Genomic DNA, 21,508 nt, shown 5'->3' on the forward strand with positions numbered 1-21,508 from the left:
TAACAATTTAAGAAAAATTTTGTCAGATTTTTGCCAGTAAAACCATTTTTAACAATTAAATTTAATTAATTTTTTATTTAATGGATACAGGGCACTTAAACATTTCACCTTATGTTCTTTTTAAGTTGAATTTTTCAAGGAATTTGTCAAATTTTCAGAAAAAAGTTGTTTACTAATAGTCTATTATAGGTCTATTAATATCTTTACAAATTATTACAGTGACCTTTCAGCTCCTCCAATATTTAAAGTTTTCCAAATTAACATGTGATGGCTATATCCTATAAATAATGGCAAAATTTTAAAAATAATTATATAAACAAACTGTAGTTAATTTAAAATAACCTTAAACTGTTAGAACATAAAACTTTATGATCAATGAGAAGAGTTCCTAAAATTTCATTAGAAGTATCTGAAAACAAATTTCAAATTAAAGAGACTGGGCCACATAATACAAATCTTATTTATACCAAAACTAAGTACAAGGTGACTATAACATCTTTTTGCCATCAAAAACAGCAAAACAGACAAAGAGCAAGAAAAGGAGTTTAAACAGTTTGTATATTATGTCCTACCTTAAAAAAAAAAAATCAGCAGTGGGGTAATCAAGTTCAGGGCCTGGACAGCTGCCCTGTGACCTGCTTCTATTGAGCCCTGCTATTCATCACTCTTCCTGGAGACTCAGAGGGCAAGCTCCTAGGGAGTGACCACCACAATAGACAGACACAAGCCAACAGAAATCTGGTTCCAGCAAAAAACCAGATGGCACTGCAATAAATTGACAAATCTGCATTCATGGGGCTGTTAAAACACCCAGAAGCTAAAAGACGAAGCCCCAGGAGGATCTCCTACTTCCCTGTTTCTAAAGGCCATTTCTCTTTCCAAGAACACTGAGTTCATGCTCTTCACAAAGAGAATGGAGATAAAACCCTTTACAAAGGGGGTTGGGGGGGGTGGGGGGAAGAGCTCCATGACCTAATTAATCTCCAGAGCTTGGATCTCAACACTGAATGACAGATATTAGGAAAAACATTTTGGAGCACAAGAGTTGGGGGGAGGGAGAGAGAGGAAGGGTGTTAAAGTAGCGGAAGGATAGTAAAAAGAATCTGCTAAAACTGCGGCAGAAAAAAAAAACATTAAATCTCTTTCAAATACTGCACACAGCAGATCTTGCAAGTAGATGATTCGATAATGTATGCATTTATTTTTAAAATGAATCAGATTAGTCCCATGTGTGACCTGCTGGTCCATCTGTATGTGCTGGACTTAATAGGCACGATTCTCTCTTGCTTCAGTTTGAAGTATGAGAGAGATAAATTTAGTTTAATTTTCAACAGATCAGCCTATCCATTCTCCAAATGGACCATCTGGATCAGCCTATTAAAATTAATTTATAACTTTGCAGAGTGAAAATTCGTTTGTTAGCTTAAATAAAGTTGCCAAAACTTTTTGTTGTGTCATTGTTTTCTGACAAGTTGTTTCTGTATAGTGGGCAAAATATTTTCACTTCTAAATTTATCTTACTCAATATTGTTCAACTGACTCGGATTTACAGATCAGGTGTTTATCTCCAAATAATTAAAACTAAAACTGTGTCAACATCAATTAGAGATCATTTGTTCGTTTATTTACAAAGCTTTGAGAACTGACTCAATTTTATTTAAAACAACTGGTTTTATTAAAAAGTGGAAATCTGCAGATACCCAGGAGGCTGAAATCAGAGAATACTGGTTCAAAGCCAGCTCCAACGGGAAAGTCCTTAAGACTCTTATTTCCAACTAACTACAAAAAAGAAAAAAAAGGGGCGGGGGGAAGGAAGAGGAGAGGGAGAGGAAGAAGAGGAGGAGGAAAAGGGAGGAGGAGGAGCAGGAGGAGAAGGAGGAGAGCTGTGACTCAAATTGTTACAGCCCTAGCCTGTATCCCTTGAGTTCAAGCCCTAGAACTGCCATCAAAAATGAAAAAAAGTAGACCAGCATGGTGGCTCATGCCTGTAATCCTAGCCACTCAGGAGGCTGATATCTGAGGATCATGGTTCGAAGTGCCCAGACCGGGCACTAAAGACACGAAACTCTTATCTCCAATTAACCACTAGAAAACCTGAAGTGGCCCTGTGGCTCAGGGGGTAGGGCAACAGCCTTGAGCTGAGAGCTCAGGGACAGCGACCAGGCCCAAAGTTCAAGCCCCATCATCAACAACAACAACAAAAATAGTGTGGGTGGGGTGTGGGGAGAGTAAAAAAGTGCTGGTTGCTGGTAGTTCACATCTAGCTACTCAGAAGGCTGAGATGAGGATGGGGTTCAAAGCCAGCCTGGGCCAAAAAAGTCCATGAGACTCATCTCCACTAAAATACCAAAAAGCTAGAAGTGGAGCTATGGCTTAAGTGGCACAGTGCTAGCCTTGGAGAAAAAAGCTTAAAGACAGTGCCCAGGTCCTGAGTTCAGCCCTCCCCTGCCACCCACCCCCCCAGGTCTAGCACAGTGTCTCTCAAGAAAGATGTTTGCAGGGCCAGGGTGTTTGGCATCGTGGTAGAGGGCTTGCCTAGCATGTACAAAGATCTAGCTTCGATTCTTCAATACCATATATGTAGGGGAAAAAATATGTTTGCAAATTTAAAAAAGAAAAAGGATGTGACATGGTGTCCCATACTTTCCCTCAAAGTAAACACTATGCAAACTGTCAACAACAACAACAACAACAAAAACCTGCAGACTACAGTCAAACCTAACCTTCTTTTTGTTGTTGTTTTTGGTGGGTCATAGGGCTTGAACTCAGCCTGGGCATTGTCCCTGAGCACTTCAGCTCAAGGTTGCTGCCCTACCCTTGAGCCAAGCCCCAATTCTAGGAGCCAGTTGGAGAAAAGAGTCTCAGGTCCTTTTGTGCCCAGGCTGGCTTTGAACCTTGATACTCAGATCTCAGCCTCCTGAGTAGCTAGGATTACAGGCGTGAGCCACGGCACCTAGCAAATCTAATCTTTTTAAGCCTCCATTTTCTTTACCAACAAAATGGAAAGCAAATCATAGCAATTTGGCAAGAGTCATTGTGAAAATTCAGTAAATATGTTCATGATGAACAAGTATTAAATTTCTTTTACACCCTAGAGTTCCTACTGTAAAACAATGCCTTAAGTGCAAGCAAGTTAAAGTTCTTTTTACTAGCCAGGTACCAGTGGCTCATGTGTGCAATCCTATCTTATCTACTCTCAAGGTTGAGATCTGAGGACCATGGTTCAAAGTGAGACAACACCAATGAGCTGTGGCTTAAAGTGGTAGAATACTGGCCTTGTGCAAACAAGCTCAGGGACAGGGCTTAGGTCCTAAGTTCAAGCCTCAGACCTGACACAGAGAAAAATAAAAAGGGTTGGGGCCAGGAGTGTGGTGTAGTGGTAGAGTGCTTGCTTAGCATGCATGAAGCCCTGGGTTCAATTCCTCGGTACCATATACACAGAAAAAGCCAGAAGTGGTGCTCAAGTGGTACAGCACGAGCCTTGAGGAAAGTCCAAAGGACAGTGTTAGTGTTTAGACCTGAGTCCAAGCCCCAGGACTGGTAAAAATAAATAAATAAATAAATAAATTTTTAAAAAGTGAAAAGGGACCAGAAGTGTGGCCTAGAGGTAGAGTGCTTACCTAGAATGCACAAAGCCCAAGGTTTGACTCCTCAGTACTACATATATACAGAAGAAGCTGGAAGTGGTGCTATGGCTCAAGTGGTAGAGTATTAGCCTTGAGAAAGCTCAAGGTCAGTGCCTAGGTCTTGAGTTCAAGCCCAAGACTGGCATGCATAAATAAATGTAAAAAGAAAGATAACCTGAATTTATGAAGGGAAATATGGTTTAACATCAATTATTCATTTTTCCCAAACAAGAAACTATTTTATTTGATTTTCAGTATTTACTATATATAGCTAATTGACTATTCTGTACTTGATAATTAGGGTGTTTCAGAAATTATGGGGAAAGTGTATTACTTGATCGGAATTGATGGTGATAGCCAGAACAATTTCAGAGTATAGGACTCTTAATTCAAGCTCCAATTTTTAAAGAATGGCAAGTCAAGGGTTTCCTGTCTTTTGTCACTGGAAGCTTTTATTTTAAGTTAAGACTGAATTTCATACCTGTCTAAGTGAATTCTTCTCTGGTATTATCTTCCTAGGGGGTTCGCCATTATTACAGTCTTCTCTCTCTGAGGAATTCTGTGAAAGAAAGTAAGCTTTAATTCAGTTCTCATTATCTTCAATCTTATTCTGTGAGAGTAAACTGAATTACATTTCTAATTCTAAGCTAGAACGCCATGTATATTTGCACATTTGAAGATTTATATATATACAGACATACACATGAAAAGGGAAACATATGTCCATGTATATAAATAAAATGTACATAGGGATCTGGGTGGTAGATATTTGACCTATTTTAGCACATACCTTCTCTTTTAAGTAGTTAAGTTTTTTTTGTTTTACGTTTTTTGGGGGGAGGACGGGAGCCAATATCTGGTTGACAGAGATCCCGTTTAGGTTCTAAAATATAATTTTTTTCTCAAATTTGATCTTTTTTCTTCAATAAAAGAAGCACAGTTCTTTTGTATATGTTTATCAGTTACTAGATCTTGAACTCAAGACCTGGGCACTATTCCTGCAGAGCTTTTTTTCAACTCAAGGCTAGTTATAGTTAGCATATTATCCCTTGAGCCATAGTTTCACTTTTGGCATTTTGGTGGTTAACTAGACATAAAAGTCTCACAGACTTTCCTTCCGGGGATGACTTAGAACTGTGATCCTCAGATCTCAGCCTCCTGAGTACCTAGGAGGTGCGAACCATCAACACGGGGCTCCAAAAGACTTATCTCCAACTAACCAGCAACAAGTAGGTAGTGGTGTGGCTCAAATAGTAAAGAACTAACTACACTGACAAAAAGATGAGTGTGAGGCCCTAAATTCAAGCCATGGTACTTGATCAGAAAACAAAATCCAGCACAGATACCAGAGCCAATGAATAGATGCTGCCCTAACAGTGAAAGGGAAATGAGCAGGAGATGAATAGCTCTAGTTGTGACAGCAGGAAGGAAGATCAGTAGTCACCCCAGTGGTCTGGAAAAGCCTTTCCAACATCCAGGAGAAGTCAGTCACACACTCACACTACTGGCATCCTCTGCTATGAGGAATCCCAATAAGGATTGGCAGCTCAATTATATCCAATAAACTCTATTTTATGGGTGCAACTAGTTGAGACAGGCAATAATTGTGGATGAATGCTAAAGTTATCAGGTGAAAGTTTTACAAATAGCAAGATAGTTATATAATCTCAATATATCTTTCATTAACATAAAAATAGAAATCTTAGAATGAAAAAACATGATGAACCTGTTAATATGACATACTGAGAACAACCTACAGTTAGTTCTGAGGTATTTTTGCCCAAAATCCTATTCAAAAGGAAACATCAGGCTGGGTGCGGTGGCTCATTCCTGTCATACTAGCTACTCAGGAGGCTGAGGTCTGAGGATCACGGTTCAAAGTCAGCTTGGGCTAACCCTGAGACTCTTATCTCCAATTAACTTCTAGAAATGGCAATCAGGGCTGTGGTTCAAGGGATAGGATGGTAGCCTTGAGCTGAAGAGTTCGGGGACAGCACCAAGGCCCAGAGTTCAAGCCCCATGACACCCCTTCCCCCCACTCCCCCCCCCCCCCCCGCCAAAAAAATTATCAGACTAACTCAAACTGAGGCAAATCCCATAAAACTTAAATCTGTCTTTACTAAAACAATCAAGCCAACGTCATTATAAAATAATCAGCTGTTTTTAGTGTATAGTTTTATAAGTTTTGACAATTGTATATGCTTGTATAACTACACTATGATCAAGGTATGAAACAGTTCTACCAATACTCAATTTTCTTTGTGAGGCTACTTCATAGTCAACCCTGTCCCAAAGATTATTTTTACAACAGTACCAGTCTTTTCTAGAATGTCATATAAACATGCATACAATATATAACCTTTTGGATTTGAACTTTTCCCCTCAACTTAACACTATTCATATTGTTTCATAAATTAGGATTGCTTATTTTCACTACTAAACTATATACTACTGAGAGTTTGTTAGTCTATTCAATTCCCTGATTTTGATATTTTATACTCTGTGTGTGTGTGTGTGTGTGTGTGTGTGTGTGTGTATGCAGTACTGTCTATGAACTCAGGACCTCACATTTGCTAAGCAGGTACTCTATCTAGCACTTGAGCCATGGCTCCCATTCCCTACTGTACATGGCTGTTTAAGACAATGTCCTAGACATATGCAGTGGCTCACACCTATAATCCTAGTTACACAGGAGGCTGAGATCTGAGGATCAAGGTTCAAAGCCAGTTTGGGCATAAAAGGGCTCTTATCTCCAATTAACCTCTAGAAATGGGAAGTGGGGCTTGGCTCAAGGGAAGGGTGGTAGACTTGAGCTGAAGAGCTCAGGGATAATGTCCAGGCCCAGGCGTAGGGCAGTAGCCTAGAGCTAAAGTGCTCATTGTCAGCATGCAGGCTGAGTTCAAGCTCCAGGACTCACCAAAAAATAAAAAAAATAAAAGACATAGATAAGGTTTTATTACATAGATTAATGCTTAATTTTAATTGTGTTCTAAAATCTAAGTGCCAGTGATTGTATATAGAGATTCCCTTCTTGAATACTTGTTAAACATGACATTTGAAATATGATGTAAAAATCAATGTTAGTAAATTCTTTAATTAAAAAAAAAGACAATGTCCTTGTTATAGAAACTCCCAACTGGTTTAGAAAAAAAAATATGTAAGTGAATATATGTGAAGATACATGTGTTTGGATAAAGATAATACAAATACGGCAATATTGACATTTGTATGAGGCATGTAAAAAGGATTCTTTATATTATTCTTTCAATTTTCCTAAAAAGAAGTCAGCTACGATGTGGCTCATGCCTGTAATCCTAGCTACTCAGGAAGCTGAGGTTTGAGGATCAAGGTTCAAAGCCAGCCTAGGCATAAAAGGACCTGAGACTTATCTCCAAAAAACCTCTAGAAAATGGGAAGTGAGGCTTGGCTCCAGGGTAGGGTGTTAGCCTGCAGCTGAAGAGCTCAGGGGCAGCGCCCAGGCTGAGTTCAAGCCCCATGACCCACAAAAATAAATAAATAAATAATAAAAAATAAAAAGAAGTCAAAATACGCTGGGTGTGGTGGTTCACACCTGTAATTCTAGCTACTCAGGAGGCTGAGATCTAAGGATTGCAGTTACCTATGTAACCTTTATATTACATCACCTTTATAATAAAAATACAATAATAATACATCACTTTTATAATGAAAATACAACTTTTTAAAAAAGTTAAGTCAAATCTGAAACAAAACATTTTGACATTAAAAAAAAGTTTCTATAAGTGCAAAGTACTAGGAGGGAAAAAATATAGCATATTCTATCACTTAATAGTAAGTCAACCTTAAGGAAACTTGACTGCTAAAACCATCAACACATCAAACATAACATTTTAGAAAATAATTTGCTACATCTGTTTATATTTCTTGTTTAACTATAATCTACCAAGAGCATTCTATAAAAATACTTCTGGAAAAGTTTATACATAACTTGTTACCATTTATACTACCTTTTTTTTTTTTCTTGGCCTAGTTAAATACCTTAGAATGAAAAAGGACCCAACAAAAAAGTCTTTTTTACGGACAACTTTAACTTCAAACTGGAAGCTTTAGGGTTGTGACACAGGAGGGTATAACAAGGTTTAGAGAAGATAATGCCAAAGAGGAAATACTGCTAGAACACAGGCAGGACATCTCAGGAAAGTGTCTGCATCATTTATATTCCATCGTTCATCAAAATAAGCACTCTTCCCTGTGCTTTTACTCTTATTCAGTGCTAGGATTTCAGAAGTATTCTACCTTGCAGGGCTTACTTTTGCTAATTCTCATACCCTTCATGTATATTATATTAGCCATCTTTCTTTCCCAATCTTATCTATCAAGAGTCAATTTAATAAAAAAAAAAAAAGAAAGAAAAAGAAAAGGAAAAGGAAAAAAAAAGAATTTTACTTTTTGTCAGTTGTAGGCCTTAATTCAGGGTGGTCCCTGAGCAATTTTGCTTAAGGCTAGTGGTTTACCACTTTGAGCCACAGCTCCATGTTGTTCTCGTTGTTGTTGTTGTAGGGGGCCTGGGCTCTGTCCCTGAGCTTTTCAGCTCAAGGCTAGCACTTTACCCCATAGCCACAGCTTCTGGTGGTTAACTGATTAAGTCTCATGGGAGGCTGGGAGTTTGGCGTAGTGGTAGAGTGCTTGTCTAGCATGCACAAAGACCCAGGTTCAATTCCTCGGTACCACATACATAGAAAAAGCCACAAGTGGTGCTATGGCTCAAGTGGTAGAGCTCTAGCCTTGAGAAAACCCAACAGTAGTGCCCAAGCCCTGGGTTCAAGCCCCAGCACTGATCAAAAAGAAGTGGAGTTGGGGATTTAGCTTAGTGGAAGAGCACTGGTCTAGCAAGTGCAAGGCTGATTTCAGTCCTCAGCTGGGGGGTGAAGGCCAGGCACCAGTGGCTCATGTCTGTAATCCTAGCTACTCACTAGTTTGAGATCTGAGGATAAAGTTCAAAAACCAGTCTGGGAAGAAAAAAACCATTAGACTCTTACCTGTAATCAACCAGCAAACAGTCCAAAGCAGAGCTTCTACTCAAGTGGTGTTAACACTAGCCTTGAGTGAAAAAAAGCTTATGTGACAGCATCCTTAGTTCAAGCCCCAGTACTGGCACAGCACAAAACAAAACAAAAAGCCTTAGTGGTTCTTTTAAATCAAAAATGAAGTTCTAGACCAGAATTTTCTATCATGTTATATTGCCATTTCCTTCCACATGTTTTCTGTTCCTATTAAACAAAGTCTCTTCAAAAAAGTCTCACAAAAATGTGATGTAGGCCAAGCGAGGTGGCTCATACCTATAATCCCAGATACTCAGGAGGCTGAGATCTGAGGATCAAGGCTCAAAGTCCGTAGACTCTTACCTTCAATTAAGCACCAGAAAACTGGAAGTGGCACTGTGGCTCAAGGGGTAGGGTGGCAGCCTTGAGCTGGGCTCAGGGACAAAGCCTAGGCCCAGAATTCAAGTCCTACGAATGACCCCCCTTCCAAAAAAAAATAGTTGATGTAATCTTGAAACCTTACATTGGATGGATCCTATACTCTAATTTACCTGATGCTTATAAACACAAGAAGATTAATTTATGCAAGTCTCATACATTATTGAAATGATGTTCAACTGTCATTTTCTCTAAGAAACTACACAATCACTCTTCCATCTTATGGTACTAGAAATTTTTAACATTTTAGTGTCTTGATTCACAAAATCTGGCACTCGGACATAGTTCAGCATTGTTATTCTCAACTAACAGGAAGAACAAAAGTTTACTGGGGGTCTTACAGCTCTCTCTACCACTAAGTACATTATGACATAACATACAAATAATGTATGCTCAATAAATAGCTAAAAACCTGGACAGACATCATCCAGCTGGCTTAAAAGTAGTTTTCATTTCAAAGAAACTTAAGTGATAGCCCAACTATAACATTATCATCCTATTATTTATGTCACTCTGACATAATACGGTAAATGCAATGCATTTACCTTTTACCTATGCCTGATTTCAAGCTACAGTAGTCAAGGTGAAATAGTCACAACAGGGGTCCTCCTCTACCCATAAAATACTTTATAGAAGTTTGTCAAATCTTCATCTAGGATGTAACATTCTTTCATGGTCAATTAAAGTACTTCTACCTTTTCAAAGGTTTGGGGCCCCCCCCAAAAAAAGTAAAGATTATTTTTATGATAGCATCTGGCAGAGTCACAGAACAACATTATCCTGGACTTAGTAAGTAGTGTATTTACTGTTTTCAGTTATCTATTTGAACATACAATTCTTGATACTAAACTAATTTACACTGTGATGAAAAAAGTCAAATCAATCATAACGGCTTAAAATAATCTTTGAATAAGCACCTTGCTCAAGGTTGGATGGTACAATATTGGCAGCCTATTTGAATAAATGTGTTATAATTAATCAGTTCCAAAACTAGAACTAATATTTTCCAGTGGTGTCACATTTTTCATTGGAGAAGACGAGACATTACCATTTCAGCAAAAGAGATAAATTGTGATGAATTATGACAATGAATCTGAGTCCATTTTAAAAAGTGAATCCAACTGCTTGTCATCATGAAGAATGACAACCCACAGGAAGTAAAAATTTTGAGACTAATTTCTAATAGTTAGTTGGACACATCATGGTTATAATGAACTTTCCTAGCAAGTAAAGTAACTGGATTAATCTTTTTTTTCCATTAACTTTAATTATTTGAAATTAATTTTAGCCCCCAGACATTTACAGCTTAAAAAAACAGGAACAGTTGATTTTTAATAAATTTTAAAATGTTTATCTAGCTGAATAAAATCATAAAAACTCTTCAATGAAAGATGAAAAATTGTATAAATGTGTATACTTAAATTTTAATTAATCCTTCTAAGATACAAGTTGAAGCGAGTTGAAGACCCGAACTACCTTCATAAGATAATACATTTGGTTGTGTTTTCATACATAGTGCTTCTCCAGTACATTTACAATCATTATATTTTGTTAAGCCACAACCACAACAAAACTTCCATACATTTCTAAACTTCAACAGATCCACCAGTTAAAGCTTTCAAAGAGTGCTATTTTCTGGCAATATGCTAATGTAAGCACAGTACTAGAAACTGTACAGAATAAAAACAGTCTCTGATACAAACAGGACTTCCATTACGACTGCCTTGTTCCCTGTGACAGAAGTCAAAAAAGTGCCAAGTAGGTTTTTCCCTCAGTTACATTGTCCAATACTAATTATAAAACACTACAGATGCAGTCTTTCTCAAAATGCAAAGGGATTGTGTGTATCTGCAAACAACAACTATTTTTTTATGCTTCCAAATTCTTAATCCTGTTTGGAGCTGTCAGTGGGGGTTAATGGAAGCCTTGGATAGGAGAATTCCAATCTGGTTGGCAGATGGATAGGTTGGTTATAGCTGCATAACTATGTCTTGCCTGCAGGCACAATTCAGAACACTGTTAAAGCAATATAAAGTCTCTGTCAAGCTGAACCATTTGGATCAGTAGCAAGGAGAAATAATAATAAAAAAAGAAGTTCATTTCTAGGCCTTGTGCATTTATGCTAGTATGCAGAAACTGATTAATTGTCATAGTGTGCTGGTCTTCTATACCTCAGATTTCTACTTCTGGAGTAGATTTTGCATGCTAATATAATCATTCTCCCTCTTGAGACATTAGCAAATAATCAAATGAAAAACAGGATCATAATTTACTGAGATTCGAGCAATTCTCTATGCAAATTTGACTTGTTATTGCTGCTGCCTCGTTAATCTGAATGCCTTTGACAAACTCCTTTGATTTATGAACTCATGACAACTCCAATGTGTATATATTTTGCTAGATTGACATTATCATTAAGAGTGGGTGGACTGAGCTCACATGAATGGCTGATTTTATTCGCTGGTGTCTGCTGCTCAACAGCTGAGCATCTCCTCCTCACAAAGCCCCTGAGCGGCAGGCTCTTCCCATCTTCCCATCCATTCATCATCTCGATGTTAATTGGCCCAGGCTTTAAGCAAATTTTCAACACGATTTAAAGGCACGATGACACTGATTACTGACCCTCTGCCATACGGTGCCTATTGATTAACCTGACAGAGATGATGAGCTTGAGGGAAACTAGGTGTGTGGGGACCTCAAGGGGAAAAATATATTGTCTATGCAGGCAAACACTTGTCACTACCTCACAAGCCAGAATTTGCAAGCACACATTCTTAAAAGATGCTACTGCTCTAACACCTATAGCTAATACAAAGTACTTTCCATGTTCAGAGATGTTACAACTATGTCGTGTCAAAACACAACACATTCAATATTTAGAAGAATTCCCCACATAAATGGCTACCTTTTACAAATTACGCTTGTAGTAGCTGATACAAATATACATATATAGAAGTATAAGACATACATACATACAATACACACAAGTGGTATATATGTTAAAGCTTAAATTAAAAGTACTAATTCTGTTAGTATCCAATTTTGAAAACAGAAGATTAGAATTATCTGATGCCATCCTACCTCTATTACAGTAAGCAACTGTTCTTTTTTTTTTTGCCAGTCCTGGGCTTGAGCTCAGGGCCTGAGCACTGTCCTTGGCCTTTCTCAAGGCCAGAGCTCTAACACTCGAGCCTCAGCACCATCTCTGGCTTTTTTCTATGTATGTGGTACCGAGGAATCAAACCCGGGTCTTCGTGCATGCTAGGCAAGCACTCTACCACTAGGACAAACTCCCGGCCCAGTAAGCTACTGTTCTATCATTAAAAAAAGAGGTTCTTAAAGAGAAAGTGTCAGCCATTCCTAATACAAAAATTAACAATACTTTTACATAAAGCAAAATAGTATTTTAACAAATACAGCCCTTAAATTCTTGCTTATCCATATTTAATAACTTATGCAAACTGTTTGCTTTGGAAAATTGTACAGAATCTGTAAAGTCAAAGTTTTGTAAAATCTAAATGCTTCATTATTAAAGAAAGAAGACATAAAAGTTCATAAGTAATAATTACTGAGCACATATAGTAGCTGACAAACAAAAATTGCTATAAGAGACTGCTAGATCTTCAAATCTATATGAAGTCAGGCAGCATACCATTGAGAATCTGACAAAAAGCACCTTTAGATAGAGACTGCTATTATTTCAAACAAGCCAAGAAAATGCTACTACCACCCCCAGCCACATATATCACCTTGTTTACTTACGAGTCCTGGGGGGTGAGGAGGGACAGCCAATATACAATTTTATACACAAAGATTATGGAGTAGCACTAACAGTTATTTCAAAGGTAAAATAACAGAAAACTGTACAACAGCTCAGCTATACTGTCCTCCTATCACAGTGACATGGGCTGTTAATGTAAGAGATCAAATGTTTTTACATCAAAAGCATTGCTGACTGTTATACTGGAACATGTAGCTTACTCCCTTAAAAGCCCTGCCTACTGCTCTTTTAAGATAAACAGGCTCAACTAAGCACTGAGATGCTCTGATAAGGACTGAAGAGATGAACTGCACCAGGGAGTGACAAAGCAGGATATGAACAAGCAATGTTACTTTCATTAATTTTCAAGTCAGAAAATATCTCAATGTAATATTTTTATATTTCATCATTAAAAGTGTATATACCTGAGAAAGAGAGTCATGTCAATCACTATGGAGGAACCTTCCCCTAAGTACCTGAAACAATTACATCTGTTTTAGGAAGAAGAGGGGTATTACACAGTTGTCTGAATCTATTTACTTTGTGACTTCTTAATCAAAGGTTTTAATATCAAATTAGCAATGACTGAGTATATAAAATAATTTATCATGTTAATATGTTTCACATCAGAAGCAACAGTCCATTTAATCTCTAAAGATTTTTTTAGCTCTTAACCCTTGGTTTAAAAGCGAAACTTAGTATGCTAAAAGTATGTAGATTTCCCCCCATTTTTTCTGCTTAAAATAACATTACAGTCATCAAACTAATAAATATTTATAATAATATGGACTCAACATTTTACCATCCCAAACAGGCTTGCAATGTAGTCCATCTAATATACAACCACAGGCTGTTTTTCTTGTCAAACAACTAATTCTTAGAAAGTTTCTTACATATTTATATTACTTAAAACATAAAAATGTACACAGAGCCATATAAGCACAGTGAAACAAATATAAATCCACTGGGGGAGGAGTTCAGAAAGCAAAATAAACTTAGGATGTGACAAAAAATATAACTAGCTTTAATTTATATGTACAAGAATGTTATCTTTAAATCTAAATAAATCTTAAAAAGAATGCTTTATTCTCTATATGGTTTTCATTGTTGCCATATTTAATATTTTATCCAGTGATCATCATATTCATCCTAGATGAATTGAGGCAAAATTACATCTTCTAGTAAGGATAGATGGTTATTTCTGTAACCCAAAGACACTATTATGTAGACTTTGCTGATTTCTCAGGAGAGTGTGGAGAACTACAGAATCCTTAAGATATGAGCCCAAATCTTTTACTAATGAAATGTTATTTCTGTCATTCTTCTTTTTGAATGTTTTTTGGGGTTTGGGTTTGCTTCTTGTTAAATGACTTTGCTCATCTTGGATATTTTCCTTGCCTTGGTGTGATTTTACTACAGTCCAAATATGTCTTGAAGAAACAAGATTTCTTTAATCTAGTAAACACTATGGTCCCTAAGTATCTACCATTTTGGAATAAAAACAAAATTGCCCACACGAAAGTACATTATAAGCCAGGCGCGGTGGCTCACACCTGTAATCCTAGCTACCCAGGAGGCTGAGATCCTGAGAATCGTGGTTCAAAGACAGCCTACGCCATGAGACTCTCTTCTCCAGTTAATCACTAGAAAACAGGAAGTGGGGCTGTGGCTCAAGGGGGAGGGTGGTAGCCTTGAGCTGAAGAGCTCAGGGAAAGCTTCTAGGCCCAGAGTTCAAGCGCCATGAACTCCCCTCCCCCCCCCCCCCAAAAAAAAAGAGAAAATAAAAGAAAGTACATTGTGGTAAAAGACTTTGCTAGATTAAGATTTATGTCTATATCATTATTGTTGAACTGCCCCTTATTTAATCATACTCTTTTTTTGCCTTATTGTTATTTCATCATCTTATTATTCCCACTGTTTATAGAATCTTGTACAGTCTTTAAAATTAGAAACACTAGCTGGGCATCTCTTGCTCACACCTGTAATTCTAGCTGCTCAGGAGGCTGAGATCTGAGGACCACAGTCCAAATCCAGCCTAGGGAGGCAAGTCTGTGAGATTCTTTTTTTTTTTCTTCCCTATGCATGTAGCACCAAGAAATCCAACCCGGGTCTTTGTGCATGCTAGGCAAGTACTCTACCACTAGGCTAAACTCCCTGTCCTTGTGAGATTCTTATCTACAATTAACTATCTGAAAACTGGAAGTGGCTCTGTGGCTCATATATACACTTGAAGACCTATGCTGGACCATACTCTTCAGCCTTGGGAACTAAAAACCTATAAACATCAGTGAAAAGAAATGCGCCAGTCCTGGGGCTTGAACTCAGGGCCTGAGCACTGTCCTCAGGCTTTCTCAAGGCTAGATAGAGCGCTATCACCTGAGCCACAGCACCACTTCCGGCTTTTTTCTATGTATGTGATAGGCTTTTTTCTACGTATTTGGCACCAAGGAATCAAACCCGGTCTTCCGCACATGCTGGGCAGGCACTCTACCACTAGGTTAAACTCCCAGCCCCCAAAGTATGTTATAAAATAGTAAACAGTTAATAGAATTTACACCTTCCCCGTCCCTCTCTCCCCCTTCCTCTTTCCCTCCCCCCTTCTCCCTCTCTCTCTGTTGAACTCTGGGCCTGGGCATTATTCCTGAGCTCTTCAGATCAAGGCTACAGCCCTATCACTTGAGTCACAGTGCCACTTCCTGTTTTCTGATGGTTAATTGGAGATAAGAGTCTCTTGGATTCTTAGTGCCCAGGCTGGCTTTGAACCGTGATCTCAGATCTCAGCCTCCTGGGTAGCTAGGATTACAGGTGTGAGCCACTGGCATCTGGCTAAGAAGGTTCTATATTGCTTAAAGGTGGAAGACATACATTAATACATATCTTCATCTGTTAATATTACCAAACAACAAAGTGAAAGTAAAACCAAACAGATTAACTTAGGTAAGATGTGAGGATGAGTTAATTTTATTGTCCAAGGGATAAACAATCTCTTAGGGATTTTTGTTGTTGTTTAAAATAATGCTCTTTGAGGAGTAACAGAATTTAAATGTTTTTTTTTTCCTCCCTCCAATAGAAATAATTGGTATGCTAGAGACTAGCTACATACACCTCTAATTTTCCATTTTGCCTATTATGCAAAATTGTTTGCAATTGCTGATAGTCTACAATTAGATTATCATTACTTTCCATGTCACAACTCCTGTCTTCTGGCTACATAATCACAGAATTATCTCAAAAGTCTTAATAATCAGTTAAATTTTACCATTATTTAGTAGTAGTGAAGGAGTAGATACTAATGTTCTTTTGTTGATCTAAGAAAAATAAGCAGTGTTCGAGAAGTAACGCACCTACTACCTGACAAATGCAACTGTAACCTCTCTCTACATTGTCCCAACAATAAAAAAACAAAAATAAGACAGGAACATTAATTCAAATGTTCCTAAATTATTGTGGTTTTCATTGAGTGACCATTTAATTATCATTTTAGCACAAAAATTCAAACTGGATTCACTTAAATAAAAGATCTGTTATTAACTGTCACCAAAATAATTTGTTTTATAGAATTTTTAAAAATATTCCACTAACTTGAGAATTTGATGGTGGAAGAGATTAATTTCAAACACTAATTTAAATAACATAGCACTTGTTCTTTTTTCTTTATTGTTGGGATAATGTATTGAGGGGGTTTCAGTTACATTCATCAGGTAGTAGGTGATTATTCCTCGCACATCGATACCCCTTTTCATGTTTTTGTCTCCATTTCCCTCCCCCCAGCACTTGTTCTTATAGTACAAAGTTTTTCATTATATATTAGACAATTGTGGCATTAATTTGTATGCCAAAATTCCCTCTTGTACGGGGCCGGGAGTTTGGCCTAGTGGTAGAGTGCTTGCCTAGCATGCACAAAGACCTGGGTTCAATTCTTTGGTACCACATACTTAGAATAAGCCGGAAATGGTGCTGAGACTCAAGTGGTAGAGCTCTAGCCTTGAGAAAAATCCAAGGACAGTGCTCAGGCCCTGAGCTTAAGCCCAGGACTGGGGGGAAAAAAAAATTCCCTCTTGTAGAAATCAATGAAATTTTTTTGGTCCTGAAGACAATGAGGAAATAGTCAAATTCAAAACCAGTTACCTATCATTGACTGCTGTAAAAATGGATATTCTGGATCGGAAGCAGTCAGTAAAGAAAGCCTAGACTTTTCTAAATTCCAGTGGTCCCCAACATCCCCTTTCCTTCTGAGTTTCTGAAGTCTGAGAGCACTGACTGGTGGGTCATTCAACCCATGAGAACCTAAAAAGGTTTTAGGAATAACAGAGGTCATGTAATTGCCAAAAGAGCATTAGCCACTCAATCATAATGGATAATTAAATGACCTACATGATTCCTGAAATAGCTGCTCTATATTCGGTGTATTACTTGTGTCCCTCAAGATAAGCTCTAGTCGTTTGGTCTATCTTGACCCGCAAAAGTCCAACCTGTGCCTGAAAACTAGCTGCATTCTTCTCTATTGCTTTGTAACTCCCACTATACTTTCAAGAGGACACACATTAAAAAAAAAAAATCAATCTTATACCTTTCTCCCTATTGTGCTCTCTGGAATACAAATGATTAAAGCAAAGGAAAAAAGTAAATTCCTAGTTCTGATCTTTGGAGGACAGAATAAAGAAACACAAAAGGTATAGAAGGAAAGTTATGATCATTTTAAGTTTTACTCATAATCTTTCAAAGAACTTTACATTTGATTATAGCTAATGTGAGATTACTGCTATTATCATCATTATTATTATTGTGAGTGTGGTTATTAAAATTCTTAGACTGCTTTTTTTTAGATGTTTAAGCAGTTGTACTAGACTTCCTTTTTCAAGTGCAAGCTATTGGGTTATTAAACTCTTCTGGCTTAAGTTTTAAGTCTATATAGAAAGCAAATTGCCTCAACAGAATAAAATATATATAACACTGAATTCTTATATAATAGAAGCAAGAACCTTATTTCAAATTTTTAACTGAATAGTGTCACAATCATATAATAATACTGGGCTAAAAAACACAACCAAATAGAAACAGCTGGATGAAATAATAAAAATGTACTAGAGAATTTGTTTCTTTAGGAGAAAAAGGTCTGCCTGTGGCCCTAGAAGTAATTATTAATCTAAAAATCCCTACAGAAAGAATCAAGGGACAAGTAACCAAAGACAACCCCACAATAATGGCAAGGGATATGAGGGACAAAAGAGTTCACATTCAGAATACCTTGGAGGCTTGTAGAATTTTTGTTTCTGTAAGAAATTATGTCGCTTGAGGCTACTGACTATCATGATCTCTTACTAGTACATGAATGGCTTATTAAACCTAGAACATATTTGTTTTAGTTAACTTCTGAGCAGGGAGGGGGGCTACAAAGAGAGAAGAGAACAAAATGTACTTAAATGCTGAATTTTTTCTCCAGGCTGAATGCCTTTCATCCAATAAGACATTCAAAGCAGTGACCCAGCAAATGGATTGAAAAAGCAATCTTCCGTCCCAGTGCCACATTATCATTCCTATTCAGTATTCTCCATGAGATATCTCAATCAGCTGTGTGTAAGTGACAACGCAGCCCATTGCTGGGTTAATTAAACATTTGACTTTAACACCCTCCCCGTCATTAAGCAAATAAAAACAGATAATTCAAACTGCACTTCATCCTCAGGGTACACAACACACATGTCAAAATTAAGAGAGTCCAAGGCCTCTAGGGAATTCTGTTGGGGCTATAATCAGTTTAAATCTTATCTGGTTTATCAATTATTCTATTGATTAAACCAAAGTGATTATACACAACTCCTCTGCCACATGGGATTGATGTCAGCAGAGTAAGAAAATAACTCCAGGAGGTTCCAAACTGATTTTAAAAAAAGACCAACAGACAGACCAATAATAGTCGATTATTACATACCAGTGATCCATAGACAGAAGAGTTGATTCTTAGTTTCAGGCGGGTGAAGTGAACTGTTTCCAATCACTATGTTTCTCTGATATGCCTTATAGTTGGCTTGAGTAAATTAATGTTGTGGAAGATCAACATATTTTCTACTGATTTAAACAGTAGCACGGTCAGCAGTTGAGATATATTTTAAAGATACTAATCCTTAGCTGTAACCAAAAGAAGCTAGAACAAGGAAGACTGTTTTTCTATATGAATATGGCCAATAATATGCAAGGAAAAGAGACAAATGATACTCCTGAAAATATACATGCATGCAATCCTAAAACACAAAATTCCTGTAAAACAGAATCTAAGACATCAGAAAGATCTTACCCCAGGTAAGAGTCATGACTCCCTTTATTAATTCCAAGGGCAAATTATCTTCAAAGCCATTAATAATGCTGAAAATAAAGAGCTGTATCTTCAAGTTGAATGTTGATGTCTAACCATAACACATAGGAGTTTCTACCAGAAAATGTTAGCCACAACTTAGATATTCTCCTGAACGCGTTCATAATGTGATTTCAAGTGTCTGAAATCCTTATCACCTTAAAGCCTGACATACCCTTTCTCTACATAAGTAAAACACTGATAAAATCTAACAAAACCAGAACAGGGGAGACATAAGACACACCTGAAACCTGTGTACTACTAGCCATGCTTTTCAGAAATTCAATGTGGGCACTATTGTGTTGACACCACATGTGCATTCAACCATAATTTAACTTATCTCCTTCAGATTTGTTTTCAGGCAGACTAAGAAACCTGCATTAGCATGCTGTATTCCACACTCACCACTAGAAATACTGAGGGTGCTATTTGTAATTGTATTCTTTTTAAGAGGTTTGTTCTCTGCAGCTGTTTTCTGCTTGCAGTGTATTTTGTGTAATCAGCACATCATCATAAATACATTGGCTGTTCCCCTGAGGGTAGCTGTCAGTGTTTAATTTACAGAACAACCTGGCCAATGTGAATTTTAACACTACAGCACTATGGCAAGGAGTTACCACATCCTGTGAAAAACAAGTTTCTATGAATTTTTATATCAAACGCTGGTCCCAAGACAATTTAGACTCTAGAAATAGACTGTTTAAAGAAGTACTTTATACCTTATATGCAATAGACTCTTCCAAAGATAAACTTAGCAGAAGCCCTGAATTAACTTTAACCCCCAAATCTCAAGTGGGTACTACCAACATCAAAGACACAAAGATTAAAAATCTATTATCTACCAGCAGGAGGCACTATAACAAATGCTATCCTCTTCAGAATCATCATTGCTCTCTTAAAAGGTATGTAAGAGTCAGGAACCAGTGGCTCATATTTGTAATCTTAGCTACTCACGAAGGAGGCTGAGATCTGAAGACAATCTTATCTACCATTAAACCAACAAAAACCTAGAAGTGGAGCTGTGACTCAAATGGCAGAACACTAGCTTTGAGCAAAAAAACCCTCAAACACAGCACCAGGGCCTGAGTTCAAGCCCAAGGACTGGCACCAAAAATAAATAAATAAATACATACATACATACATACATACATACATACATACATACACACACAAATACATACTAAAAATAATAAAATAAATAAATAATAAAATAAATTACATAGCTCTTTTTGGAGATTCAAATTTCCTCAAAATTGTACTAAAATTAAATTTTAAACAAGTAGAGATTGATTTTGTCAGTTGTGGGGCTTGAACTCTTGGCCTGGGCACTGTCCCTGAGCTCTTCAGTTCAAAGCCAGTAGTCTATCACATCAGCCACAGTGTCACTTCCAGTTTTCTGGTAGTTAACTGGAGATAGGAGTCTCACAGAGTTTCATGCCTGTGCTGGCTTTGAACCCCAATCCTCAGATCTCAGCCTCCTGAATAACTAGGATAATAGGCAGGAGCCACTGGCACCTGGCATGAATAATCTTTTTCTTTTTTTTGGGGGGGGGGGGTGTCAGTCCTGGGGCTTGGACTCAGGGCCTAGGCATTGTCCTTGAGCTTTCTCAAGGCTAGCACGCTGCCACTAAAGCCAGAGCACTACTTCTAGCTTTGTTCTGTATATGTGGCACCAAGAAATCAAACCCACAGGGTTCCTGCATGCTAGGCAAGCACTCTACCACCAGGTCACACTCCCAGCTCCATGAATATAAATTCTTAAAGCATAATTGTTTATATGTAAGATATCCTAACACCTTTAAACTTACTGGTCTCAATGTTTAACTTGGCAATAAATTTTATTACATTTAAAAATAAGATACCTTTAATATGTTTCTATGACATACAAACCCTTAGCCTAATTGTGATTAAGTTCTAAATACTAAGTCCCAGGGATTGTAAATAGAGATTCCCTCCTTGAACACTTGTATGTGTTAAATTTGTCATTTAAAATATGATGTAAAAATCAACGTTAATAAATTCTTAAAAAAATAATAAAATACCTTTTTTTGGCTGGTCCTGGGCCTTGAATTCAGAGTCTGGGCTCTGATCCTAAGCCTCTCTATCTATGCTCAAGGCTGGAGTTCTACCACTTGAGTCACAGTGCCACTTCAGACTTTTCTGTTTATGTGCTACTGAGGAATGGAACCCAGAACTGCATGCATGCTAGGTAAGCACTTTACCACTAAGCCACATTACCAGCCCCTAAAATTGATACTTTGCATAATCAAATTTTTATCTAAGCTGGGCATCAATGGTTCATATCTGTAAT

At 37.5% G+C, this 21,508-nt stretch overlaps 1 protein-coding gene across 10 annotated transcripts in view; it reads right to left on the bottom strand.

The window, feature by feature from the left end:
- Nucleotides 1–21,508, bottom strand: part of Btrc (beta-transducin repeat containing E3 ubiquitin protein ligase) — a 152,324-nt gene that overhangs the window by 73,514 nt on the left and 57,302 nt on the right. For all 10 annotated transcript variants that reach the window (XM_090346044.1, XM_090346051.1, XM_090346047.1 and 7 more), the window contains one exon: nucleotides 4,108–4,185. In XM_090346044.1, the coding sequence (XP_090202170.1) occupies nucleotides 4,108–4,185 (78 nt within the window). The remainder of the gene's footprint in view (nucleotides 1–4,107; nucleotides 4,186–21,508) is intronic.

This window comes from Megascapheus bottae, chromosome 15 (assembly GCF_031878675.1).
Source record: "Megascapheus bottae isolate mThoBot1 chromosome 15, mThoBot2.hap1, whole genome shotgun sequence".
Classification (NCBI taxonomy): Eukaryota; Metazoa; Chordata; class Mammalia; order Rodentia; family Geomyidae; genus Megascapheus; species Megascapheus bottae.